Source organism: Entelurus aequoreus, linkage group LG03 (assembly GCF_033978785.1).
Source record: "Entelurus aequoreus isolate RoL-2023_Sb linkage group LG03, RoL_Eaeq_v1.1, whole genome shotgun sequence".
NCBI lineage: Eukaryota > Metazoa > Chordata > Actinopteri > Syngnathiformes > Syngnathidae > Entelurus > Entelurus aequoreus.
The window spans coordinates 78,513,204-78,535,703 of record NC_084733.1 but is presented as its reverse complement, the minus strand read 5'-3'; the positions used below and the strand labels follow the sequence as shown (position 1 = coordinate 78,535,703).

The 22,500-nt window shown below is 39.3% G+C and overlaps 1 protein-coding gene across 3 annotated transcripts in view; it reads left to right on the top strand.

The window, feature by feature from the left end:
* The window catches only part of zgc:113516 (uncharacterized protein LOC541449 homolog), a 61,542-nt gene that overhangs the window by 11,602 nt on the left and 27,440 nt on the right, over positions 1-22,500 (top strand). For 2 of the 3 annotated variants that reach the window (XM_062042824.1, XM_062042821.1), the window contains exons 4-7: positions 508-656; positions 1,802-1,885; positions 8,067-8,227; positions 10,841-10,917. In XM_062042824.1, the coding sequence (XP_061898808.1) occupies positions 508-656; positions 1,802-1,885; positions 8,067-8,227; positions 10,841-10,917 (471 nt within the window). The remainder of the gene's footprint in view (positions 1-507; positions 657-1,801; positions 1,886-8,066; positions 8,228-10,840; positions 10,918-22,500) is intronic. The other variant, XM_062042823.1, reaches the window with a different exon arrangement.

Sequence of the window (22,500 nt, the reverse complement as noted above, 5' to 3'; positions counted from 1 at the left end):
AATTAGCGCCCCTGCGGCTATTCAAGGAAATACGGTATACATGTGTATATATATATATATATGTATGTATATATATATATATATATATATATGTATGTATATATATGTATATATATGTATATATATATGTAAAAGGAGAAGTCCACTCTCCAAAGTAAATACGAAGGTTGCACTAACAAAATCAATTCGCAGCTAAATTGCGAATCTTATTCATCCCAATGTATATATGTATGTATGTATATATATATGTGTGTGTATATATACATATATATATACGTATATATATATATATATATACACACACACACACACAAAAGTAATAATTATATACACCAGAGGAAAGTGTTTCGCAAACATTGCAAAAAATTATATCAATGATTTATACTTTGACCTTGAACAAATGCTTTATTTTGGAGTTTTGCTGTAGTGTAGTTGTTCACTTTGGACACGCGATGTGGATGAATTAAAGATGCTCATTCATTTTTCTGTCTGTGTGCTCTTCTGCAGTCCCGCGGCCGGCCAGCAGTTGCCCAGCTTGGCGACGCTGTCAGCGGAGGCGGAGTCACTGGAGCGACACCTCTCGCTGGTGGACTCGCCGACCGTGATGTGTCACAACGACCTGCTGACCAAAAACATCATCCACGACCGCAAGCAGGGTGAGGCGGCGCCGCCGCCTTTTAAGGACAGCTGATGAATTATTTTCACATGTGGGCTCGTTGCACGATGGCAGCCGTCACTCGTCGTTAACCTGCCTCGAAACTGCCAGCAATTATTCATTCCAGCACACTTACCGCTCTCTTTGCTTTTTTATTATTATATACTCAACCACAATGTCAGCATTAATAATTGAAATTACTCTTGATTCCTTTTCCCGCTTGTTGCTAGGCAGAGTTTAGCATTTGTGCCCCGTAAAGAGCAATCTTAGTCATTTATTGATTATTAATCATTTATTTATTCAACATAATAATGTCTTTTTAGCGGGGATGAAAGTCACACTGTAAAAACTATTTTAAGACTTTTTATTGTATTATAACAAGCAAGTGACGTTTGCGTATCGTGTTCAAAACAGCGGTGTCCAAAGTATGGCCATTTTTTATTTCCCCTGCGGCACATTTTAAAAACTAGGGATTCACACTAGGGATCCGAATCGCGATTCTTAATTCATTCATAATTTTCAAAAACAGATTAAAAAAAAAAAAGGAAAAAATATATATATGTGTGTGTATATATATACACACATACATATAGATATATACACTTACACACATATACATACACATTAGTATATATACACATACTGTACATATATGTATATATATATACACTTACATATACATACATATATATGTATATATATGTGTGTGTAGATGTATATATATGTGTAGATGTATATTTATATATGTATATATATATATGTGTATATATATGTGTATATATATGTATATATATATATATATGTGTATGTATATATGTATGTATATATACGTTTGTACAAGCCTGGCAGCGTTAGCCTGGATTGCAACACAGCTGCCAACAAAATAAAATGAAATATTTGCACATGTCTGAAAGCGTGGTCACGGCTACTTTCGCTTACGTTGTTAACCGCTTATGTTGACGGGAATCAGCTACGAGTTTCAGTGTAAAATTTGTGAGCGTATGAGATTGGTTTGCTAGTTTGGTGTTTAAAAGTATATTATATTGTGTTTCCTTGTCCATTCGACAACTGTCTCACACCACTAACATCTGCTTGTCACGTTTCCCCGGCAACCGCCTCCCCCTGCTCCCCGCTTCCCCCATTCAGGGAGTGTGAAGTTCATCGACTTCGAGTACGCCGATTACAACTACCAGGCCTACGATATTGGCAATCACTTCAATGAATTTGCCGGTAGGTGTGCGACTTGATGTGCTCCTTATTGGCTGTGAGATTGTCGGCGACGCCGCATGCTTGGAGATTGTTTTCCCTCACGTGTCAACTTGCCCTCCGCCTCCTTCTTTAGCGTCCACATCACCAAGGCTCCCGGATGCCAGGGTTGCTCACTGAAACCTTTAAATGACAAGCAGACACTCGCCCTGGCACCAAATGGCGACGCTCAAACAAATCAATCATCACCGAACTGCGCTTTAATATCAGCTCATACACACAACGTGTCCCTGATGTACTTTTTTACTTTTAATCTACACATTGGACAAAATATGAAGTGATATAAAGTACTGTATACCAAGAGGAGACGACGGATCGACTATCTCTTTAATAACAAGCCAAAACAACAACGGCAAGCTCAACTGTCCTGACTCAATGGCCTAGTGGTTAGAGTGTCCGCCCTGACATCGGTAGGTTGTGAGTTCAAACCCCGGCCGAGTCATACCAAAGATTATACAAATGGGACCCATTACCTCCCTGCTTGGCACTCAGCATTAAGGGTTGGAATTGGGGGTTAAATCACCAAAAATGATTCCTGGGCGTGGCCACCGCGGCTGCCCACTTCTCCCCTCACCTCCCAGGGGGTGAACAAGGGGATGGGTCAAATGCAGAGGGCAAATTTCACCACACCTAGTGTGTGTGTGACAATCATTGGTACTTTAACTTTTAACTGTATGCGCTGCTCTGCCGGCATATGCACAGAAGTCCCTTTTGGTGCCCTCACAAACGATCAGATATCACAAAAACCCTTAAAGGGGAGCTGTATTTTGGGTTCGCAATCATTATGAGAGACAAAAACACACACGTCTTTTTAAATTTATTTTAAAGATGATAAAAAAACGCTTGGAAGATGCGGCTAATAGTTATGTAGCCTTCAAAGCCCTCTAAAACAACTTCAAAACCCATCAACGTTTTGTATACACACTGTAAGTATATATACATATATACTCTATAGACTGTATAATGCATATGTTCCTTCTTGACTGCACTTAAATGTAGAATATATGTAGAATATATTTACCGTAATTTCCGGACTATAAGCCGCACCTGACTATAAGCCGCACCAGCTAAATTTAGGGGAACATACAGATTGCTCCATATATAAGCCGCACCCGACTATAAGCCGCAGGGTTTTGATGTGTAATTACCGTAGTATATAGGGGTTCCTGCTACCACGGAGGGGATTGTCGGGACAGAGATGACTGTTTGGGAACGCAAAGCGTCCCATTTATTAACAATAAATCTTTCAATCATTCAATCAAACTTTCACATCTTTGACATGGCGAACAGCATTCGTGCAGAGTACAAATAATACAACGGTGCAAAGTAATACAAAGTGCTCACCTGTACGTTATCAAAATAACCAGCCTACCGGTATATGAAAAGTCAGTCTTTAATCATTGTGTCATCGTCTTCCTCCTGCGTACTAAAACCACCGAAATCCTCTTCGTCGGTGTCGGAGAAGAACAGGCCGTAAATAAGCCGCACCCTTGTATAAGCCGCAGGGACCAGAACGAGGGGAAAAAGTAGCGGCTTATAGTCCGGAAATTACGGTATATCATTCATATATTATATATATAATATATTATATTATTTATTATTATTATTGTCTATTGTGAGCGAACTGTGGTGCTGAATTTCCCCCAGGGATCAATAAAGTACTTCCTATTCTATTGTATTCTATATATATAATGTAGTAATAGACATGTTCATAACAATAATGTTCAATATCTACCTTATTTTGGTCATTTTGATCATTGCCGGAACTAATTCCACTGCGCATTTGTTTACGTTTCCATAGCAGCGCGCATCGGACTTCTGGCAACAACTGTGTGTTCCTACTTCCGGAAACAAAGACGCGTGTGTGTTCTAAACATGGCCGCTTCGGTAACAAACAACAAAGACGACTATTTTTTGGACAAATGAGGATTCACAACCTTATCTATTTTGAAGCTGAATATACGGAGGATGAACTACTGCTTCCAGAAGCGAGCGCGAAGGAAGGGTGAGAGGTTGGAGCAGACGGAAGCCGAGAGAGTAAAGTGAATGCGACTCGAAGCTGCAAAATGTGGAATTTGAAGCTGTGCTAGTTCGACATAAATGGAGTGCTTACCCAAATAAACCGGAAACAACGTTCATGGCCAGCTGGACCAGACAAACAACTGCCCATCGAGTGAGTCACAATTCATATCGATCATGAGACACGCAGCAGGTCATGCTTTTCACTCAGTACAGATTGGTCGCATTGTGTTGTGCAATACAAACTCAAACGCGTTTCAAGTTGACGTACAAGCTAGCCTATCTCTTGCCGCAGCTAGCTTTTACGGCTAATACCTTAGCACGCCGATGTGTTACTACGCTAGAAAATAAATAGCAACAATAACAATTTTGCTACAGCTTGGTTATTATACAGGTTAAGAAACGTAAATGTAGTATTGTTGACGTTTTTTGAATGTATTTTTAAAGCGATTTAGAAGTCAAATTTTACATTACATTAACATCTGCAAATGAGCAGCTGAGGAGAAAAGAGCAGACAGACAGAGGGAGAGAAGTAGGGGGGCGGGGCAGGGGCCGTGTGTGTGTGTGTGTGTGTGTGTGTGTGTGTGTGTGTGTGTGTGTGTGTGTGCGTCATACTTGCCAACCCTCCCGTTTTTAGCGGGAGACTCCCGGTATTCAGCGCCTCTCCCGATAACCTCCCGGCAGAAATTTTCTCCCGACAAACTCCCGGTATTCAGCCGGAGCTGGAGGCCACGCCCCCTCCAGCTCAATGCGGACCTGAGTGGGGACAGCCTGTTCTCACGTCCGCTTTTCCACAATATAAACAGCTTGCCTGCCCAATGACGTCATAACATCTACGGCTTTTAGAGAGTAGAGTGCACAACTGCGCACACAACAAGGAAACGAAGCAGAAGAACGAGAAAGTTACAGACATGGCGACGCCGTCGACGAGCAAGATGAAGAAATACGCTTGCAAGTTCCAAAACGAATGAAAACAAGAATTTCAGTTCATCCAGGACAGTTCGAAGGGGAAGGGGTATGTATGTTGCCTGTACATTTTGTAAAACAGACTTCTCCATTGAACACGGGGGCCGAAATGGTATACTCAGACATGAACGGAGAAGTTAAACAGGACAATGCTGCCATCTACTGGATAGCCCCCGGGACACTAAAATTCAAGTATTTATTTTATTTATATGTATAATAAAATAAATATATATATATATATATATAGCTAGAATTCACTGAAAGTCAAGTATTTCATACATATATATATATATATATATATATATATATATATATATATATATATATATATATATATATATATATATATATATATATATATATATATATATATATATATATATATATATATATATATATATATATATGTATATATATATATATATGAAATACTTGAGTTGGTGAATTCTAGCTGTAAATATAATCTCCTCTTAACCACGCCCCAGCAACGCCCCCCGCCCCAACCACGCCCCCCCGACCATGTCGCCGCGCCCCCCCCCCCCCGATATCGGACATCTCAAGGTTGGCAAGTATGGTGTGCGTGCTTGAAAGAGGTGCCGCTGAACAAGAGTTAGCTCTTTTCCTCTACTGTCAAATAAGTCTGCTTTGGCATCTTTTTCCGTTAAAGTCCAGTCTCATCACAAACGTGCTGCGGTACCAAGCCTGCTTCGTCAATTCTTCCATACTTGTAAGAGCGCCCTTAATGTACTCCTCCCAAATAGTCTTTTTTTTCCCTCCGCTCCACAGCCATTCCCTCCTTCTTTCCACACTGGTCTTTTGTGGTTTTGGGACTCAAATTGAGTTGGCAAAGTAGCCAAATCTTGACGAAATGCAAAAAAATAAAAAAAAAATAAGGGCACACACACTAAAGTGCTGAGTTCGGGCATTTGGTCAGAATGCCCCCGGAACGCCTCCCTGGGTTTTTTTGATTGATTGAAACTTTTATTAGTAGAATGCACAGTATAGTACATATTTCGTACTATTGACCACTAAATGGTAACACCCGAATACGTTTTTCAACTTGTTTAAGTCGGGGTCCAAGTAAATCAATTCATGGTATGGGGAGGTGTTTAGGGCGCGTCCGACCAGTAGGGGACCACGGGGAAGACCCAGGACACGCAGAGACTGGGAACGCCTCCAGACCCCCCCCCCCCCCCCGGATGGAGCTAGAACTGGGCTTCCTTGCTTAGGCTGCTGCCCCTTCGACCCTATGAATGGATGGCTGAAGAGCTGAGAAGTAACTAGGACTGTTTTGCTCCGCCTCCCCAAAAATTATGCGCCCTGCTTTTTCCCTTTAGGTAGGACACATAATGAATAAATGTAGCATTCGCACAAGCAGGCATATTTAACTTGATCTAAAACAGTGGTTCTCAAACTTTTTTCACAAAGTACCACCTCAAAAAAAACCTCCAAGTGCCACCATAATGACCAACAATAAAATACAGTAGCGTAGTACCCCTAAGTATTCATTAAAAGCAAGGCAGGGGTTTCATTCAACAAGTGTATTTAACATTTTTGGCCACTGTAGCATTACACACAATTTGAACAGTAACACTGTGTTTTAATATAGGCAAATAAAACACTGTACTTTAATGAAGTGATTCTCTTGCTTACCACTGGATGGAGCCTGAACGACAGTTTGAGAACCACTGATCGAGAAGTTTGTAAAAAAAATGAATTACTATCATGTTTACTCTGTAATGAATGTAACTAATTACTTGGGGTAGTAGCTATTGCGTTCCTATCAACAAAAACTTGTTTCGTGAGACCGGAGTGTGTGTATATGCCTTTAAAAGGCGGTGCCTGTTGTTATATGACGTGGGAACGCCCAGACAGAGCAGCAGTAACTCAGCTGTGTTTGTTAGCTTAGAGTCGTAGTTTGCGGGCATTTACGGAAGATCTTATGACTCTTTTCTCTGGATTGTGTTAGCTCGAGTTAATAAATACATTAAATGTGCGTCAACGGCTGTAGTATCCTTGTCCCCAAACGGGGTATTGTCGGATTTCAAGCTTGTCACTTCAATCATTATTCCCTCGTAGTAGTAGTGTGTGTCTGTGTGTGTATGTGTGTTGTTTGCTGTGTGATTTTGCCTCCTTCTGTTTGATATCAAATTAATTTTAATGCGGTGCTGCTTCTTGCTTTCATTAGTAAAAAGTTACTTCTTGCATAAAAGCAATAGTGAAAGTAAATAAAAGTAGCATATTAATTACTCTCCTTAGTAATTGATTACTTCTATTAAAGAATAATTATGTTAGTAATTTAATTATTTTGGGGGGAAAGTAACCAGTAACTATAATTCATTAGTTTTTCAAAGTAATTCTCCAAACACTGGTTCTCGTTAAGTTGAAGTGGAGTGTTAATTTATTTATGTGGCCACACTCATTCATTAACTTCAGTTCATGACACAGTAAGATGAATGATGCGGACACGTTTGTTACTGGATGCTTTCTAATACGCTTTTGCTTTGAAAAATGTGTACGTGTAAAAGTGATATCAATCAATCAAACTTTGTTATATAGCGCTTTTCATACATAAAAGAAATGCAACACAAAATGAATGCATGGCTGAGTACAGAGGAGCCAGGTTAGTAAACACTATCACAGGAGGTCATCAGACCATGGCCACCAGGATGCTGACACAAAACGCCCGCAGGAATAAAGGTTAAAAAATGACATGTAAAACATGCAACAATAATTATTTGATACTTATTTATATTGACAAATGTGCTATTTTAGACTGCAATGTTGTTAAAATTACTTATAATGTATGTCTAGCTTGTTTGCTATTGTGTGCTTAGCTGTTGCGTAGCTGCCAGCTCCTATTAGTCTATAGATTAGCATGTTTATCTTTTGTAAATAGCTTGACTAACATAGAAGAAAAGACCAACCTTGTGTTTTTATTGAGATGCCAAATTGATATCACCAGATACCAGTTTTTTGTTGCTGATACTGTACCGATATCGAATTGGAACATCCCTAACTAAAACGTTTCACCAAAGTTTTGTTAGCAGGGCAAGTTCCTGCATTTTATTCCCATTAGATTTTCCAAACTCTGCGCTTTTAAGTCAGAAAGACACAGACAATCCCGCTGACGCTAGCATGTGTTTTGTGTGTACGGAAGGCACGCAAGACGTCGACTACAGCCGCTACCCGAGCCGCCAGCTGCAAAACGCCTGGCTGGAGGCCTACCTGGAGAGCTACAAGCGCTGCAGGGGGCAAGACGTCACCGTCACCCAGGCCGAAGTGACCCGGCTCTACGTCCAAGTGTGCAAATTCTCTCTGGTGAGCGCAAACTCGACGATGTCACAACTTCCTCGACGCTTCACCATTTGAGTGACGGACCGGAAGCCATACGGAGTGTTGCGCTACCGATGTAGGTGTGTCATATAAATAAAAAGACTCAGTGAGGATGTGTAACGCTCGATCGTCCAGTCTGTAGTCAAGAGACGGAACGACCTGAGACACATTTAAGCAAGATGTGTTTTAATACCACGCAAACGCGGCGCAAATGGAGTGACGTCGGATGCTATCTTGCTTCAAAGCAACTTTATGGATTATTATATTACCTCAATGTTTCACTTTTTTGAGTAGATTAATATTGGCCTAAACTAAGGGATCGCTAGGAGGACGGTTAATAAAGTGCGTTCAGTTCAAACTGACTTTCAGGGACTTTTGAGTAGGAAATATTGTTGCGGTACAAACTTTTGTATGGTGTTGCTTCCTTATTTGTCACTACTCAAAGCTGATTTTAATGTGTAGCAGCTGAAGTCATTGTGACAGCGTGTCACAGTTACACGTCAGTTAGCTGGGGAAAAAAAATACAGATAGCAGTGTCGTTAGTCCAGAATCTTCACGGTACTAATTAGGAACCGGTACAAAAACATACCGGTACTCAGCATACATCCCTATTCTCTCGTCTGATAACTGTTGTATTCGGGCAAATACAAACCGAGCACAACTCCAAATTTAATGGAATCGAAATCGAGGGACAAAACGCCTTTTTTATTTTATTCCGATGTAATTTCCCTAAGTAGTACTGGACTATCAGACTTAAACATGCTCTTCAAGTCCACTTGAGAGCCTCTTCACACTAGATGGAAATGATGAGGACGTTTTTTTTTTTTTAGATAAAACTGGTGGATCCATTAAAAAAAACATTTTAACCAGACAACTTGTCTGTTCAGTTTAGCTTGATAGGTACAAAGAACTTTGTTAGTTTTAGTCTCAACATCCGTCCGTACTACCGATTCACGTAAACTATAATGTCACGCCCGGTTGCTGACTCAATCCCCTGTCTGGCAAACAGGCGTATTGAAAATGGACCGTCTCTAAGTAGTTTTAAATGCAAACAAAGCAAGCATGCCTGATAGAAAGTGCTCAAAAGTAATGCGGCACTTTAAAAAAATACGCTAGCTCGATGCTTATTTACATAGGATATGCCATACAAATACTACCTGTTAGCATTAGTGATTTTACATGGCGATTTCAACACCTCCAATTTTAGTAACAAAAATTACAACTAATCAATCAATCAAAATGTATTTACATCATCAATCAATCAATCAATGTTTACTAATAGCCTTTAATCACAAATGTCTCAAAAGGTTTCACGAACTTCTCCTGATCTAAACCCAACTCCTAAGATGCATGTTACAATCAAACCGCTGGTGTGTAATAAATACAATACTTAGAGTATAAACACTAGGGCTAAACCAGGGGTCGGCAACCCAAAACGTTGAAAGAGCCATATTGGACTAAAAATACAACAAAAAAAAATTGCCTGGAGCCGCAAAAAATTAAAAGCCTTATATAAGTCTTATAATGAAGGCAACACATGACGTAAGTCTCTATATTAGCTATATTAGCCTACTATCAAAATGTCTATGTGTCGCAGGCTGAAGCAAATCTTTGTTGACAGAAATGTTGAAATGTAATATTTACTCTACCCCATTTTTACAATATTTGGAAACCATTAGTAAATCAGAGGCTACGCAGAAGGTGAGATAACTCCTGGAAATTACTGGCTTTTAATGGCCAAAGGTATAGATGTGTGTGTCCAAGTTAAAGGAAACGACAGGCTGTCTTCTTTTAATAGATTTATTACAATCTTCGGCAAGCTAGGTAATGTTTGCTGTGGTCTGGAACAACATGGCGCACAAACAACTATCAGAAATGCAGCCAATATTACGTACAGATAATGTGTCATGAGACATGCAAAACTAAATTATATACACAGAGGATAAAAGTAAAGGAACTCAAATATACCTACAAAAGAGGCATGATGATGCAATATGTACATAAAGCTAGCCTAAATAGCATGTTAGCATTGATTAGCTTGCAGTCATGCACTGACAATAACGATTCTCACCTTTGTGCATCCACGCACAGCATATAACGTTTGGTGGACAAAATGAGACAAAGGAGTGGAAGACTTTACATGTAAACAAACTGGTGCGTCACAGTCCACACTATGGTTTGTGTCATGTTTGTCCTCAAACAAAAACCCTACTTAAACAAAAACTTAATTTTTTCCCCATCTTTTTCCATTTTCAATCCTTTTTTAAAAATGCTCCAGGGAACCACAAGGGCGGCGCTAAAGAAACCCCCGGGCTAAACAAAAGACAAGCAACTTAAAGGCAAAGACTACTTTATGACTACGACAACTCACCTTGGACAAACTGAAATGAATGCAAGTTTGCAAATGATACTCTGAAGTGTAAGAACACAAGATCAAGAACAACTGAACAGCACAATTATTATTATCAACTCGCAGTTAAATATTAAATAAAAATATATTTTTGTTTGAGAACCACAGGTCTATATAACATTCCATGGTGGTTCTTTGGTCAGAATATTATCTCCGGAAAACCAAATGACTGCACTTTCTCCTCCAAGCAGGCGTCCAACTTCTTCTGGGGTCTGTGGGCCGTCCTCCAGTCTCAAAGCTCTTCTATTGATTTTGACTTCCACAGGTGAGTTGCTTCAATTTCTGATGGACCCTGTGCCACTTCATTAGGTACACATAATGGTCTGAACGCACCACTTATCAAGAACTCTGAAACAAAAGGTTTGTTGGCAGACCTCTAAGTCTGGTTTAAAGGCCTACTGAAACCCACTACTACCGACCACGCAGTCTGATAGTTTATATATCAATGATGAAATCTTAACATTGCAACACATGCCAGTACGGCCGGGTTAACTTATAAAGTGCAATTTTAAATTTCCCGGGGAACTTCCGGTTCAAAACGCCTTTGGAGGATGACGTATGCGCGTGACGTCGCGAGGTCCACGGAAGTGTTTGGACCCTTTTGGACACAATACAAACAGCTGTGTTTTCTTCGACAAAATTCCACAGTATTCTGGACATCTGTGTTGGTGAATCTTTTGCAATTTGTTTAATGAACAATGGAGGCTGCAAAGAACAACGTTGTAGGTGGGATCGGTGTATGCGGCTGGCTGTAGCAACACAACAAGGAGGACTTTGTTGGATAGAAGACGCGCTAGCGGTGAACTCACCTTGACTTCCTACGTCTCCGGGCCGCCGACCGCATCGTCGATCGCTGGAACACAGGTGAGCACGGGTGTTGATGAGCGGAGGAGGGCTGACTGGCGTAGGTGGAGCGCTAATGTTTTTATCATAGCTCTGACGAGGTCCCGTTGTTAAGTTAGCGTCGTTAGCAACAGCATTGCTAGGCTTCGACAGGCGTCGAATACACATTAACCGTGTATTTACATGTCCAGTGTTTGGTTCGGTGTCTCCTGATAGTAGTATTGTTGATCTTCTGTCTATCCTTCCAGTCAGGGATTTATTTATTTTGTTTCTATCTGCATTTGAGACAGATGCTATCACGTTAGCTCATGCTAAGAGCTTCGTCGATGTATTGTCGTGGAGATAAAAGTCACTGTTAATGTCCATTTCGCCTTCTCGACTCTCATTTTCAAGAGGATATAGTATCCGAGGTGGTTTAAAATAAAAATCCGTGATCCACAATAGAAAAAGGAGAGAGTGTGGATTCCAATGAGCCAGCTTGTACCTAAGTTACGGTCAGAGCGAAAAAAGATGTCTCTTGAACTGCATTCTAGTCTGTCACTCTAACGTTCCTCATCCACGAATCTTTCATCCTCGCTCAAATTAATGGGGTAATCGTCACTTTCTCGCTCCTAATATCTCTCGCTCCATTGTAAACAACGGGGAATTGTGACGTCACGCTACTTCCGGTAGGGGCAAGGTTTTTTTACCAGCGAGCGAAAGTTGCGAACTTCATCGTCGATTTTCTCTACTAAATCCTTTCAGCAAAAATATGGCAATATCGCGAAATTATCAAGTATGACACATAGAATGGATCTGCTATTCCCGTTTAAATAAAAAAAATTCATTTCAGTAGGCCTTTAAGCTTCTGCATTGTCCGGAACCTTTCCAAGTTCTGCGTCCAAAATCATAAGCGTTTTTTCCCTGTGAATTGACAGAACAAGCACAAAAATAGATTTTGTGGATGTGGACATCTTGATTTCCGAAGTCGTAAGTTAACTGAAACGCTCAAAAGTCGGCTGTGACGTCATTCCCAGCTCCGACTTCCAACTTCCGAGGTAAATGGAAGTATAGTGGTTAGAGTGTCCGCCCTGAGATCGATCGGTCGTGAGTTCAAACCCCGGCCGAGTCATACCAAAGACTATAAAAATGGGACCCATTACCTCCCTGCTTGGCACTCAGCATCAAGGATTGGAATTGGGGGTTAAATCACCAAAATGATTCCCGGGCGCGGCCACCGCTGCTGCTCAATGCTCCCCTCACCTCCCAGGGGGTGAGGGTGATGGGTCAAATGCAGAGAATAATCTCACCACACCTAGTGTGTGTGTGACAATCATTCCTGGTAAAACTAAAACTAGCCTATCTCATACTTGCCAACCTTGAGACCTCCAATATCGGGAGGTGTGGGGGGGGGGGGGCGTGGTTGGGGGCGTGGTTACTTACCGCTAGAATTCACCAACTCGAGTATTTCATATATATTTCATACATACATGTATGTATATATATATATTTATTTTATTTACATAAAAGAAATACTTGAGTTATCTATCCATTAGATGGCAGTATTGTCCTGTTCATGACTGAGAAATCATTTCGGCCACCGTGTTCAATGGAGAAGTCTGTTCTACATATTTACAGGCAACATACACCTTCCCCTTTGAACTGTCCTGGATGAACTGAAATTCTTGTTTCCATTCGTTTTGGAACTTGCAAGCGTATTTATATTGTGGGAAAGCGGACGTGAGAACAGGCTGTCCCCACTCAGTCTCGGGTCCGCATTGAGCTGGAGGGGGCGTGGCCTCCAGCTCCGGCTGAATACCGGGAGTTTGTCGGGAGAAAATCTCTGCCGGGAGGTTGTCGGGAGAGGCGCTGAATAACGGGATTCTCCCGCTAAAAACGGGAGGGTTGGCAAGTATGCCCTATCTAAAACTCCCTGTTAGATAGTCAAGCTAAAACTTCCCGTTAGGTCGCCAAGCTAAAACTTCCTAGTAGATACCCTATCTAAAACACCCAGTTAGAGAGCCGAGCTAAAACTACCTGGTAGATACCATATATAAAACTCCCAGTTAGATAGCCGAGCTAAAACTTCCTGGTAGTTCGCCAAGCTAAAACTTCCTGGTAGATACCCTATCTAAAAGTCCCAGTTAGATAGCCGAGCTAAAACTTCCTGGTAGTTCGCCAAGCTAAAACTTCCTGGTAGATAGCCTATCTAAAACTCCCAGTTAAATAGCCAAGCTAAAGCTTCCTGTTAGGTCGCCAAGCTAAAACTTCCTTGTAGATAGCCGAGCTAAAACTCCCTGGTAGGCATCTGCCCCTGTCGGCCACAATATACTTCCTAGGAAATACCAACATCCCCGGGTTTAAGATGACACTTTTCCCCCTGGCTGTATCTGATTAGCAACAAAGCATAGCAGCACTCAGTCCTTCTTCTTGCGCTTGAAAGTACTTAAAAGCTTATTAGCACCCTGAGACATGAGTGGTGCTGCAGAGAAGTGAAAGTCAAGTTCTCATGACAGGCGTTGAACTGTGCCGCAGCTTAAGAGACATTAAAATGTTCTTTGGTCTTTATTGCGTCTGCCCGCCACCACCGCGATGATCCAAATCACTATTGACGCACTCCACCCTCTCCCCACACCCCCCCGCGCGTGCCCTCCCGGCAACAGCGTCTAGCCTAGCGTCATGGCGACCTGAGCGGAAATGTGATCCAGAGGGCCGCCGAGGCACAGAGGAGCTATTGTTCCTTCGGTCCGTCACTCCCGCCTTTACGCGCACGTCCCTCATCCCCGCCGTGCTCGGCCACATGCTCCACGTCTGCTCCTCCTCCTCATCGCCGCCGCCGCCAGCACGGGTCACCCCAAAGTGCACGGCCCGGATCAGGTTACCTGGTTTTAAGTAGACACTGTTGTCAGCAAGACTGATATTGACAGGATGGGCAGCCTCAATACACACCACTTTCATTGGGATCATATACTATATTCACATTTAATTTGACATTTCTATGTTCTTCATTATTATAATCAGCGCTGACAAGTTTCAGAAAAAGACAAGAGTGAGACTTTAGTGCCATGATACATCGGGGGAAAAAAAAACGCTGTTTTTTTTAACACCTATTGTTTATGTTGTAATAGTTAGAATTAAACTAAACCCTCATGGTTCAGCCCATGCTTTTGTTCGGTCTGGGATTTGAACCTGGTTCTCTGGTGTGACATCAAGCTTGCTAGCTACTAAAATAAACGCCCAGGCTGTCAAACCACTGCCCAGCTTTGGGGAAAAATGACACTTGTGCACCCACAATGCTTTGCTGCGACAGGACAGGACTACCTTTTTGGCTAATTTTGGGGATAGATTAATGATTTTTTTCTGAACAATAAAACATGTTACCTGATTGTATGGAAAATGTACTTGCAAACAGGCTTACTTTAAGGGATAAAAAAAAGTTGAAACCGTAACTAACATTGATAAACGGAATGCACACTTCCCTTGCTAAATACTACCGTCATTGTGTTCACAGAATCCAATTAGTCAAAAATGACATTGTTAGCGAAAATACTTCCTTTATGGTTAATTTCAGATTAAGTCATTTTGTTTTTTCTGCAAAACCCAAAACCAGTGAAGTTGGTACGTTGTGTAATTCGTAAATAAAAACAGAATACCATGATTTGCCAATCCTTTCCAACTTATATTCAATATAATAGACTGCAAAGACAAGATTTATATTTTTTTGCAAATAAACCCGCCAGGTGAAAGACTTCTGGTGCTGACGTAAGACAACCCGTGTCCCATATGTGACCGTAAAATTAACAAATACACTACGGTACTAAAACTATAGTGGCTATTAACAGTTAGCTTCTACAGCTGGGTTGCCCAAAGTGCGGCACAGGGGCCATCTGTGGTCCGTGACTCGTTTGTCATCGGCCTTAAAGGCCTACTGAAATGAAATGTTCTTATTTAAACGGGGATAGCAGGTCCATTCTATGTGTCGTACTTGATCATTTTGCGATATTGCCATATTTTTGCTGAAAGGATTTAGTAGAGAACATCGACGATAAAGTTCGCAACTTTTGGTCGCTGATAAAAAAGCCTTGCCTGTACCGGAAGTAGCGTGACGTCACAGGTTGTGGAGCGCCTCACATCTGCACATTGTTTACAATCATGGCCAGCAGCAGGGAGAGCGATTCGGACCGAGAAAGCGACGATTACCCCATTAATTTGAGCGAGGATGAAAGATTCGTGGATGAGGAAAGTGAGAGTGAAGGATTAGACGGCAGTGGAAGCGATTCAGATAGGGAAGATGCTGTGAGAGGTGGGTGGGACCTGATATTCAGCTGGGAATGACTAAAACAGTAAATAAACACAAGACATATAAATACTCTATTAGCCACAACACAACCAGGCTTATATTTAATATGCCACAAATAAATCCGCATAACAAACACCTCCCCCCTCCCGTCCATATAACCCACCAATACAACTCCAACACCCGCACAACACACTCAATCCCACAGCCCAAAGTACCATTCACCTTCGTAAAGTTCATACAGCACATATATTTCCCCAAAGTTACGTACGTGACATGCACATAGCGGCACGCACGTACGGGCAAGCAATCAAATGTTTGGAAGCCAAAGCTGCGTACTCACGGTAGCGCGTCTGCTATCCAACTCAAAGTCCTCCTGGTTGTGTTGCTGCAGCCAGCCGCTAATACACCGATCCCACCTACAACTTTCTTCTTTGCAGTCTTCATTGTTAATTAAACAAATTGCAAAAGATTCACCAACACAGATGTCCAGAATACTGTGGAATTTTGCGATGAAAACCGAGCTTTTTGTATTGGATACAATGTGTCCGAATACTTCCGTTTCAACGATTGACGTCACGCGCATACGTCATCATACATAGATGTTTTCAACCGGAAGTTTAGCGGGAAATTTAAAATTGCACTTTACAAGTTAACCCGGCCGTATTGGCATGTGTTGCAATGTTAAGATTTCATCATTGATATATAAACTATCAAACTGCGTGGTCGGTAGTAGTGGCTTTCAGTAGGCCTTTAAGCACATTACACATTACAAAAAAAAAAATAGAGATCTTATTTGCACCCCTGGTGGTGAAATATTTGATCACAATATTTCCAATTTTTTTGTGGTTCTTGTAAAACAGTGACATCTTTTGAGTAAAATTATGACTTATGTCATCATTTTGCCAAGTGAAGTTCCGATTATTATTATAATATTGCCAACATTTTACAGTTTTCTTACAAAATTGTGACTTTTGTCGAGTAAAATGACGACTCTTTTCATAAAATTGCCAACATTTTTTTTAGCTTTGCTTGTGAAATTGCGACTGTTATTGAGTAAAATTCCAAATGTTTAATGATTTTGCACACATGTTCAGTTTTTCTTGTAACATTTTGACTTGCGTTGAGTGAAATGACGACTTTTGTTATAATACCGCCAAAATTCCAAGTTTTTCTTGTGAAATTGTGACCTTTTTCTTGTGAAATTCCGACTCATTATTCACAACGAGCTTTTTTTAATATTTACATAGTTTGTATATATTATTACTGTTGTAAATACACATCTTTTATATATCTAGAAAGGGTGGTCCTAAAGAGGTAGGCATTTTTCGGAGGTCTCAAGAAGGTAACATATACAAGAATGTGTGTGTGTGTGTGCGTGCGTGTGTGTGTGTGTGTGTGTGTGTGTGTGTGTGTGTGTGTGTGTGTGTGTGTGTGTGTGTGTGTGTGTCCTTCCACTGTTATTCCCCTGAGCTAAATCTCTTTGCTGACTTCCCAGAGTGACAATCGTCTGTGAGGCCGTGCGCTCTAATCCTAGCCAGATGTGTATGTGACAATAGCCAACCACAAGAGTCCATATATTTACTTAGCTTGAGTCTTTTTATGTGTGTGTGTGTGTGTGTGTGTGTGTGTGTGTGTGTGTGTGTGTGTGTGTGTGTGTGTGTGTGTGTGTGTGTGTGTGTGTGTGTGTGTGTGTGTGTGTGTGTGTGTGTGTGTGTGCTGATTGACAAAGACATTATTATGAGGAAATGACCAAGGAGGAGGTCCACTGTTTGGAATGAAACACACTCCTTGTGTGCACAAAAGGACATTGTGAAAGGGAAATACCTACGCTCCGTTTTTACAATCTTTCTGCTAAACTACAAAAACGTCTCACTTTTGTCAAAATACGTCTCTATTCTTTCCGCCGTCGTGATAAGGATTTTGATAAGAATACGAACGATCGGGAGAGACTCGAGGTTTGAATGTAAACGGTCTTATTGGACTTTCACATGGATACGTTTTTAATATACGAGGTGTAACTATTTAGTCTAATTCCATTTTACATGTCAGTGATAAAGCGCTTTGTTATTACCAGTGTTTGGGAAATTACTCATAAAATGTGAGTCATTACAGTAACTCGTTACTTTGCCCAAAAATAATTGAATTACCAACAGGATTACTCTTTGATAAGTGTAATTAGTTCCTAGGAGAAGTAAATGTTGTGTGTAGAAGTCTCTCTGCTGTGAGGGTTCTGCTGGTGCCGACAGATCTTTCTTGAGCCCGGTGTACAGGTTTGAGCAGGTCTTTTTTTGACATACGCAAGTTTCGTTTGCTTTCCAGCAGTATATATTTTAGGACTTTCCAGTCCGGCGTGTCTCTGCTTTCTCGCTCCAACTCATACAACATGTCTCGTTCCGGCTGCTGCTAATAAGGGCGACAGCTGGGCAATCTACTCACCTGCCGCTGGCTTCGAGGCCGGGCTATACACACGCCATTCATGCAGGAGGCTCGCCGACCACACCCTCCTCCACATTGTGTAACTTAAAAAAAAATTACTTAAAATATCTGGCATATACCGACAGCCATCAGACTGTATAATGCATATGTTCCTTCTTGACTGCACTTAAATGTAGAGTATATGTAGAATATATTTATATATTTTATATATAATATATTATATATATTATATTATTTATTATTATTCTTGTCTATTGTGAGCGAATCTTGTGTGTGTGCCTTTAAAAGGCGGGGCTTGTTGCTTCGTGACTTGTTGCGTCAGTGCCCAGACAGAGCAGCCTTAGCGCAGTCGTGCTGGTTAGCTCAAAACTCGCAGTTTGCTGGATGTTACTGCGCTTCTGTCGAATCTTTTCACTGGATTGTGCTAGCGCTAGTTAATAAAGAGAATCATCAATGGTTGTAGTCTCCTTGTCCACAAACTGGGTGTTGTAGGACTACAAGCTTGTCACTTCAAGCTTAGATAGATAGATTTATTGATTCCTTCAGGAGAGTTCCCTCAGGAAAATTAAAATTCCTGCAGCAGTGTACAGAATTGAGATCGAATTTAAAAAGTAAAACGTAAATAATGGGGGTATAAATGGAAATAAAATTAAAAATATTACAATAAGGATAAAAATAAAAAGCAACAATAAGAATACAAATAGAACAGTAAAAATAAGAATATATCAAGAGAATCTAGGCAGTAGTGACCATGTTATGAAAATGTATTGCACTGTTAATTGCACTGTTTTTTGTTGCAGTTTATTTCAGTATTGATTTGTTGCTCATTATTCCCACGAGGTAGTAGAGCGTATGAGGGCATGTGTGTTGTTTGCTGTGGGATGTTGCCTCCTTCAATTTGATATTAGTCATTAGTAAAAAGGTACTTCCTGCTGTTTTGTTGACGTACAAACCACATAACACCGTAATTGGGAACGCTGGTTATTCCTGAAGCATTCTTACTACAGCAAATATGCTCAAACCGTAACAATAAGCTAACACATTGAAATGCTGATGTAGAAGTACTAAGTAAATACTGTAAAGTAACTCAGTAAATAATGTATGCTGATGTAGAAGTAACTAAGCAAATACTGTAAAGTAACTCAATGCTGTAAAGTAACTCGGTAAATACTGTATGCTGATGTAGAAGTAACTAAGTAAATACTGTAAAGTAACTAAATGCTGAAAGTTAACTAAGTAAATACTGTATGCTGATGTAGAAGTAACTAAGTAACTCCTGTAGAGTAACCAAATGCTGTAAAGTAACTTCGTAAATACTGTATGCTGATGTAGAAGTAACTAAGTAAATACTGTAAAGTAACTAAATGCTGTAAAGTAACTAAGCAAATTGATTGATTGATTGAAACTTGTATTAGTAGATTGCACAGTACAGTACATATTCCGTACAATTGACCACTAAATGGTAACACCCGAATAAGTTTTTCAACTTGTTTAAGTCGGGCTCCACGTTAATCAATTCATGGTAGTATACAGTATAATTATGTAGAAGTAACTAAGTGAATACTGTAAAGTAATTAAATACTGTAAAGTAACTGAGTAAATACTGTATGCTAATGTAGAAGTAACTAAGTCAATACTGTAAAGTAGCTAAATGCTGTGAAGTAACTAAGCAAATACAGTATAACTATCTAGAAGTAACTAAGTGAATACTGTAAAGTAATTAAATACTGTAAAGTAACTGAGTAAATACTGTATGCTAATGTAGAAGTAACTAAGTCAATACTGGAAAGTAACTAAATGCTGTGAAGTAACTAAGCAAATACAGTATAATTATCTAGAAGTAACTAAGTGAATACTGTAAAGTAACTAAATACTGTAAAGTAACTGAGTAATACAGTAAAGTACCTCAGTAAATACTGTATGCTGATGTAGAAGTAACTAAGTAAATACTGTAAAGTAACTCAGTAAACACTGTATGCTGATGTAGAAGTAACTAAGTAAATACTGTAAAGTAACTCAATGCTGTAAAGTAATAAAGTAAATGTTGTATGCTGACGTAGAAGTAACTAAGTAAATACTGTAAAGTAACTAAATGCTGAAAAGTAACTAATTAAATACTGTATGCTAACGTAGAACTAACTAAGTAAATACTGTAAAGTAATTAAATGCTGTAAAGTAACTAAGCAAATACCGTATAAATATGTAGAACTAAGTAAATACTATAAAGTAACTAAATGCTGTATAGTAACTTAGTAAATACGGTATGTTGATGTAGAAGTAACTAAGTAGATACTGTAAAGTAACTAAATGTTGTAAAGTAACTCAGTAATACTATATGCTGATGGAGAAGTAACCAAGTAAATATTGTAAAGTAAGTAAATGCTGAAAGGTAACTGAGTAAATACTGTATGCTGATGTAGAAGTAACTAAGTAAATACTGTAAAGTAACTAAATGCTGTAAAGTAACTCAGTAAGTAAATACTGTATACTGATGTAGAAGTAACTAAGTAAATAATGTAAAGTAACTAAATTCTGTAAAGTAACTAAGTAAATACTGTAAAGTAACTAAATGCTGAAAAGTAACTAAGTACTGTATGCTGACGTAGAAGTAACTAAGTAAATACTGTAAAGTAACTAAATTCTGTAAAGTAACTAAGTACTGTATACTGATGTAGAAGTAACTAAGTAAATACTGTAAAGTAACTAAGTACTGTATGCTGATGTAGAAGTAACTAAGTAAATACTGTAAAGTAACTAAGTACTGTATGCTGATGTAGAAGTAACTAAGTAAATACTGTAAAGTAACTAAGTACTGTATGCTGATGTAGAAGTAACTAAGTAAATACTGTAAAGTAACTAAGTACTGATGTTTGTGTGAGGAGCACAAAAAGGAATAAAAGAGGAGTACTTTGAGGCAGTGACCAAACAAACAAACAAAGCAAGTTGCAGTGCTTTAGTTATCTGAGCTTCAGACGGTGTCTGCCTTCCAAAGATGATATTATAATGTCCAAGGACGATGGAGCAATCACGCACCACACTTTGTAGAAACATCTGATAATATGGTTTTAACGCCACACAAAAGCCGTCAAGTTGCAAAGTGTACGTACGCGTTGGCGCCGCTTTCATGCCGTGAATGGAGAACTGCTGCCATATTGTTGCTCTCACAAAAGCTGCGGTCCTTGCAAAGAAAGAAAAAAATGTATTACCTGCAAACTTCACTCCCACTCTTTGGGAGTGGACCCCCAACTTTTAATGCTTTTTACATTTGACTTTGGACCACGGGAACACAGCAGGATGTTTGCTTTGTGCTCAACTAAGGAACATTGATGAGGGTTACACAAGGTGCAGATATGTTGATTGTATATTTTTGTTAGTAATAATAATATTGATAATAGTCGGTCAGAAATAGATGAGCTTGAACAGCTCCCACTCTTCTAGGAAGACTTTCACAAGATTTTGGAGTTTGTCCATTTGTCAGAGGAAGGATGTATTTTGTAATCCAACTTGCGAATGATTGATTGATTAATTGATGAAGAGCGTTTTAAACAATTAATCAATCAATCCGTGGTTTTCATCTGACAGTTTTTCTCGATTTTTTTCGGTTACGCCCCCCCAGGATAAAGAAAACATTTTGCGCCCCCTTCTATAAATAGTATCATTCAGTATCATTTAGTATTTGTATATAAAATTGTTAAAAGAACACCTGTCCAGAACATTGTATCTTTATTAAAAAATAAATTAAACAAACAAAAAAGAAATGTAGTTCAATTTACAACAAATAATAACTTTATTAAAATTAAATCTGTAACAGGAAAGATTTCAAGTGCATCAATTTGCATCAATAAAATAAAAATATAAATATTTGTGTATAATTTTTTAAATCTTTATTTACATTATAGAAAACTAAAATAAATATAGCTCAACTTACAACAAATAACTATCTTTAAAAAAAAAAAATTTGCAACAGAAAAGATTGAAAGTGCATCAATTTATATATATATATATATATATATATATATATATATATATATATATATATATATATATATATATATATATGTATATATATATATATATATATATATATATATATATATATATATATGTATATATATATATATATATATATATATACATATATAGGGATGATGTTTGATAAGGAATTATCGAGTTCGAGCCTATTATCGAATCCTCTTATCGAACCGATTCCTTATCGATTCTCTTATCGAGTCCAGATAGGTTGTTGTATACGGAAAAAAACACACTATATTTGGTTTAACAAAAGCGCAC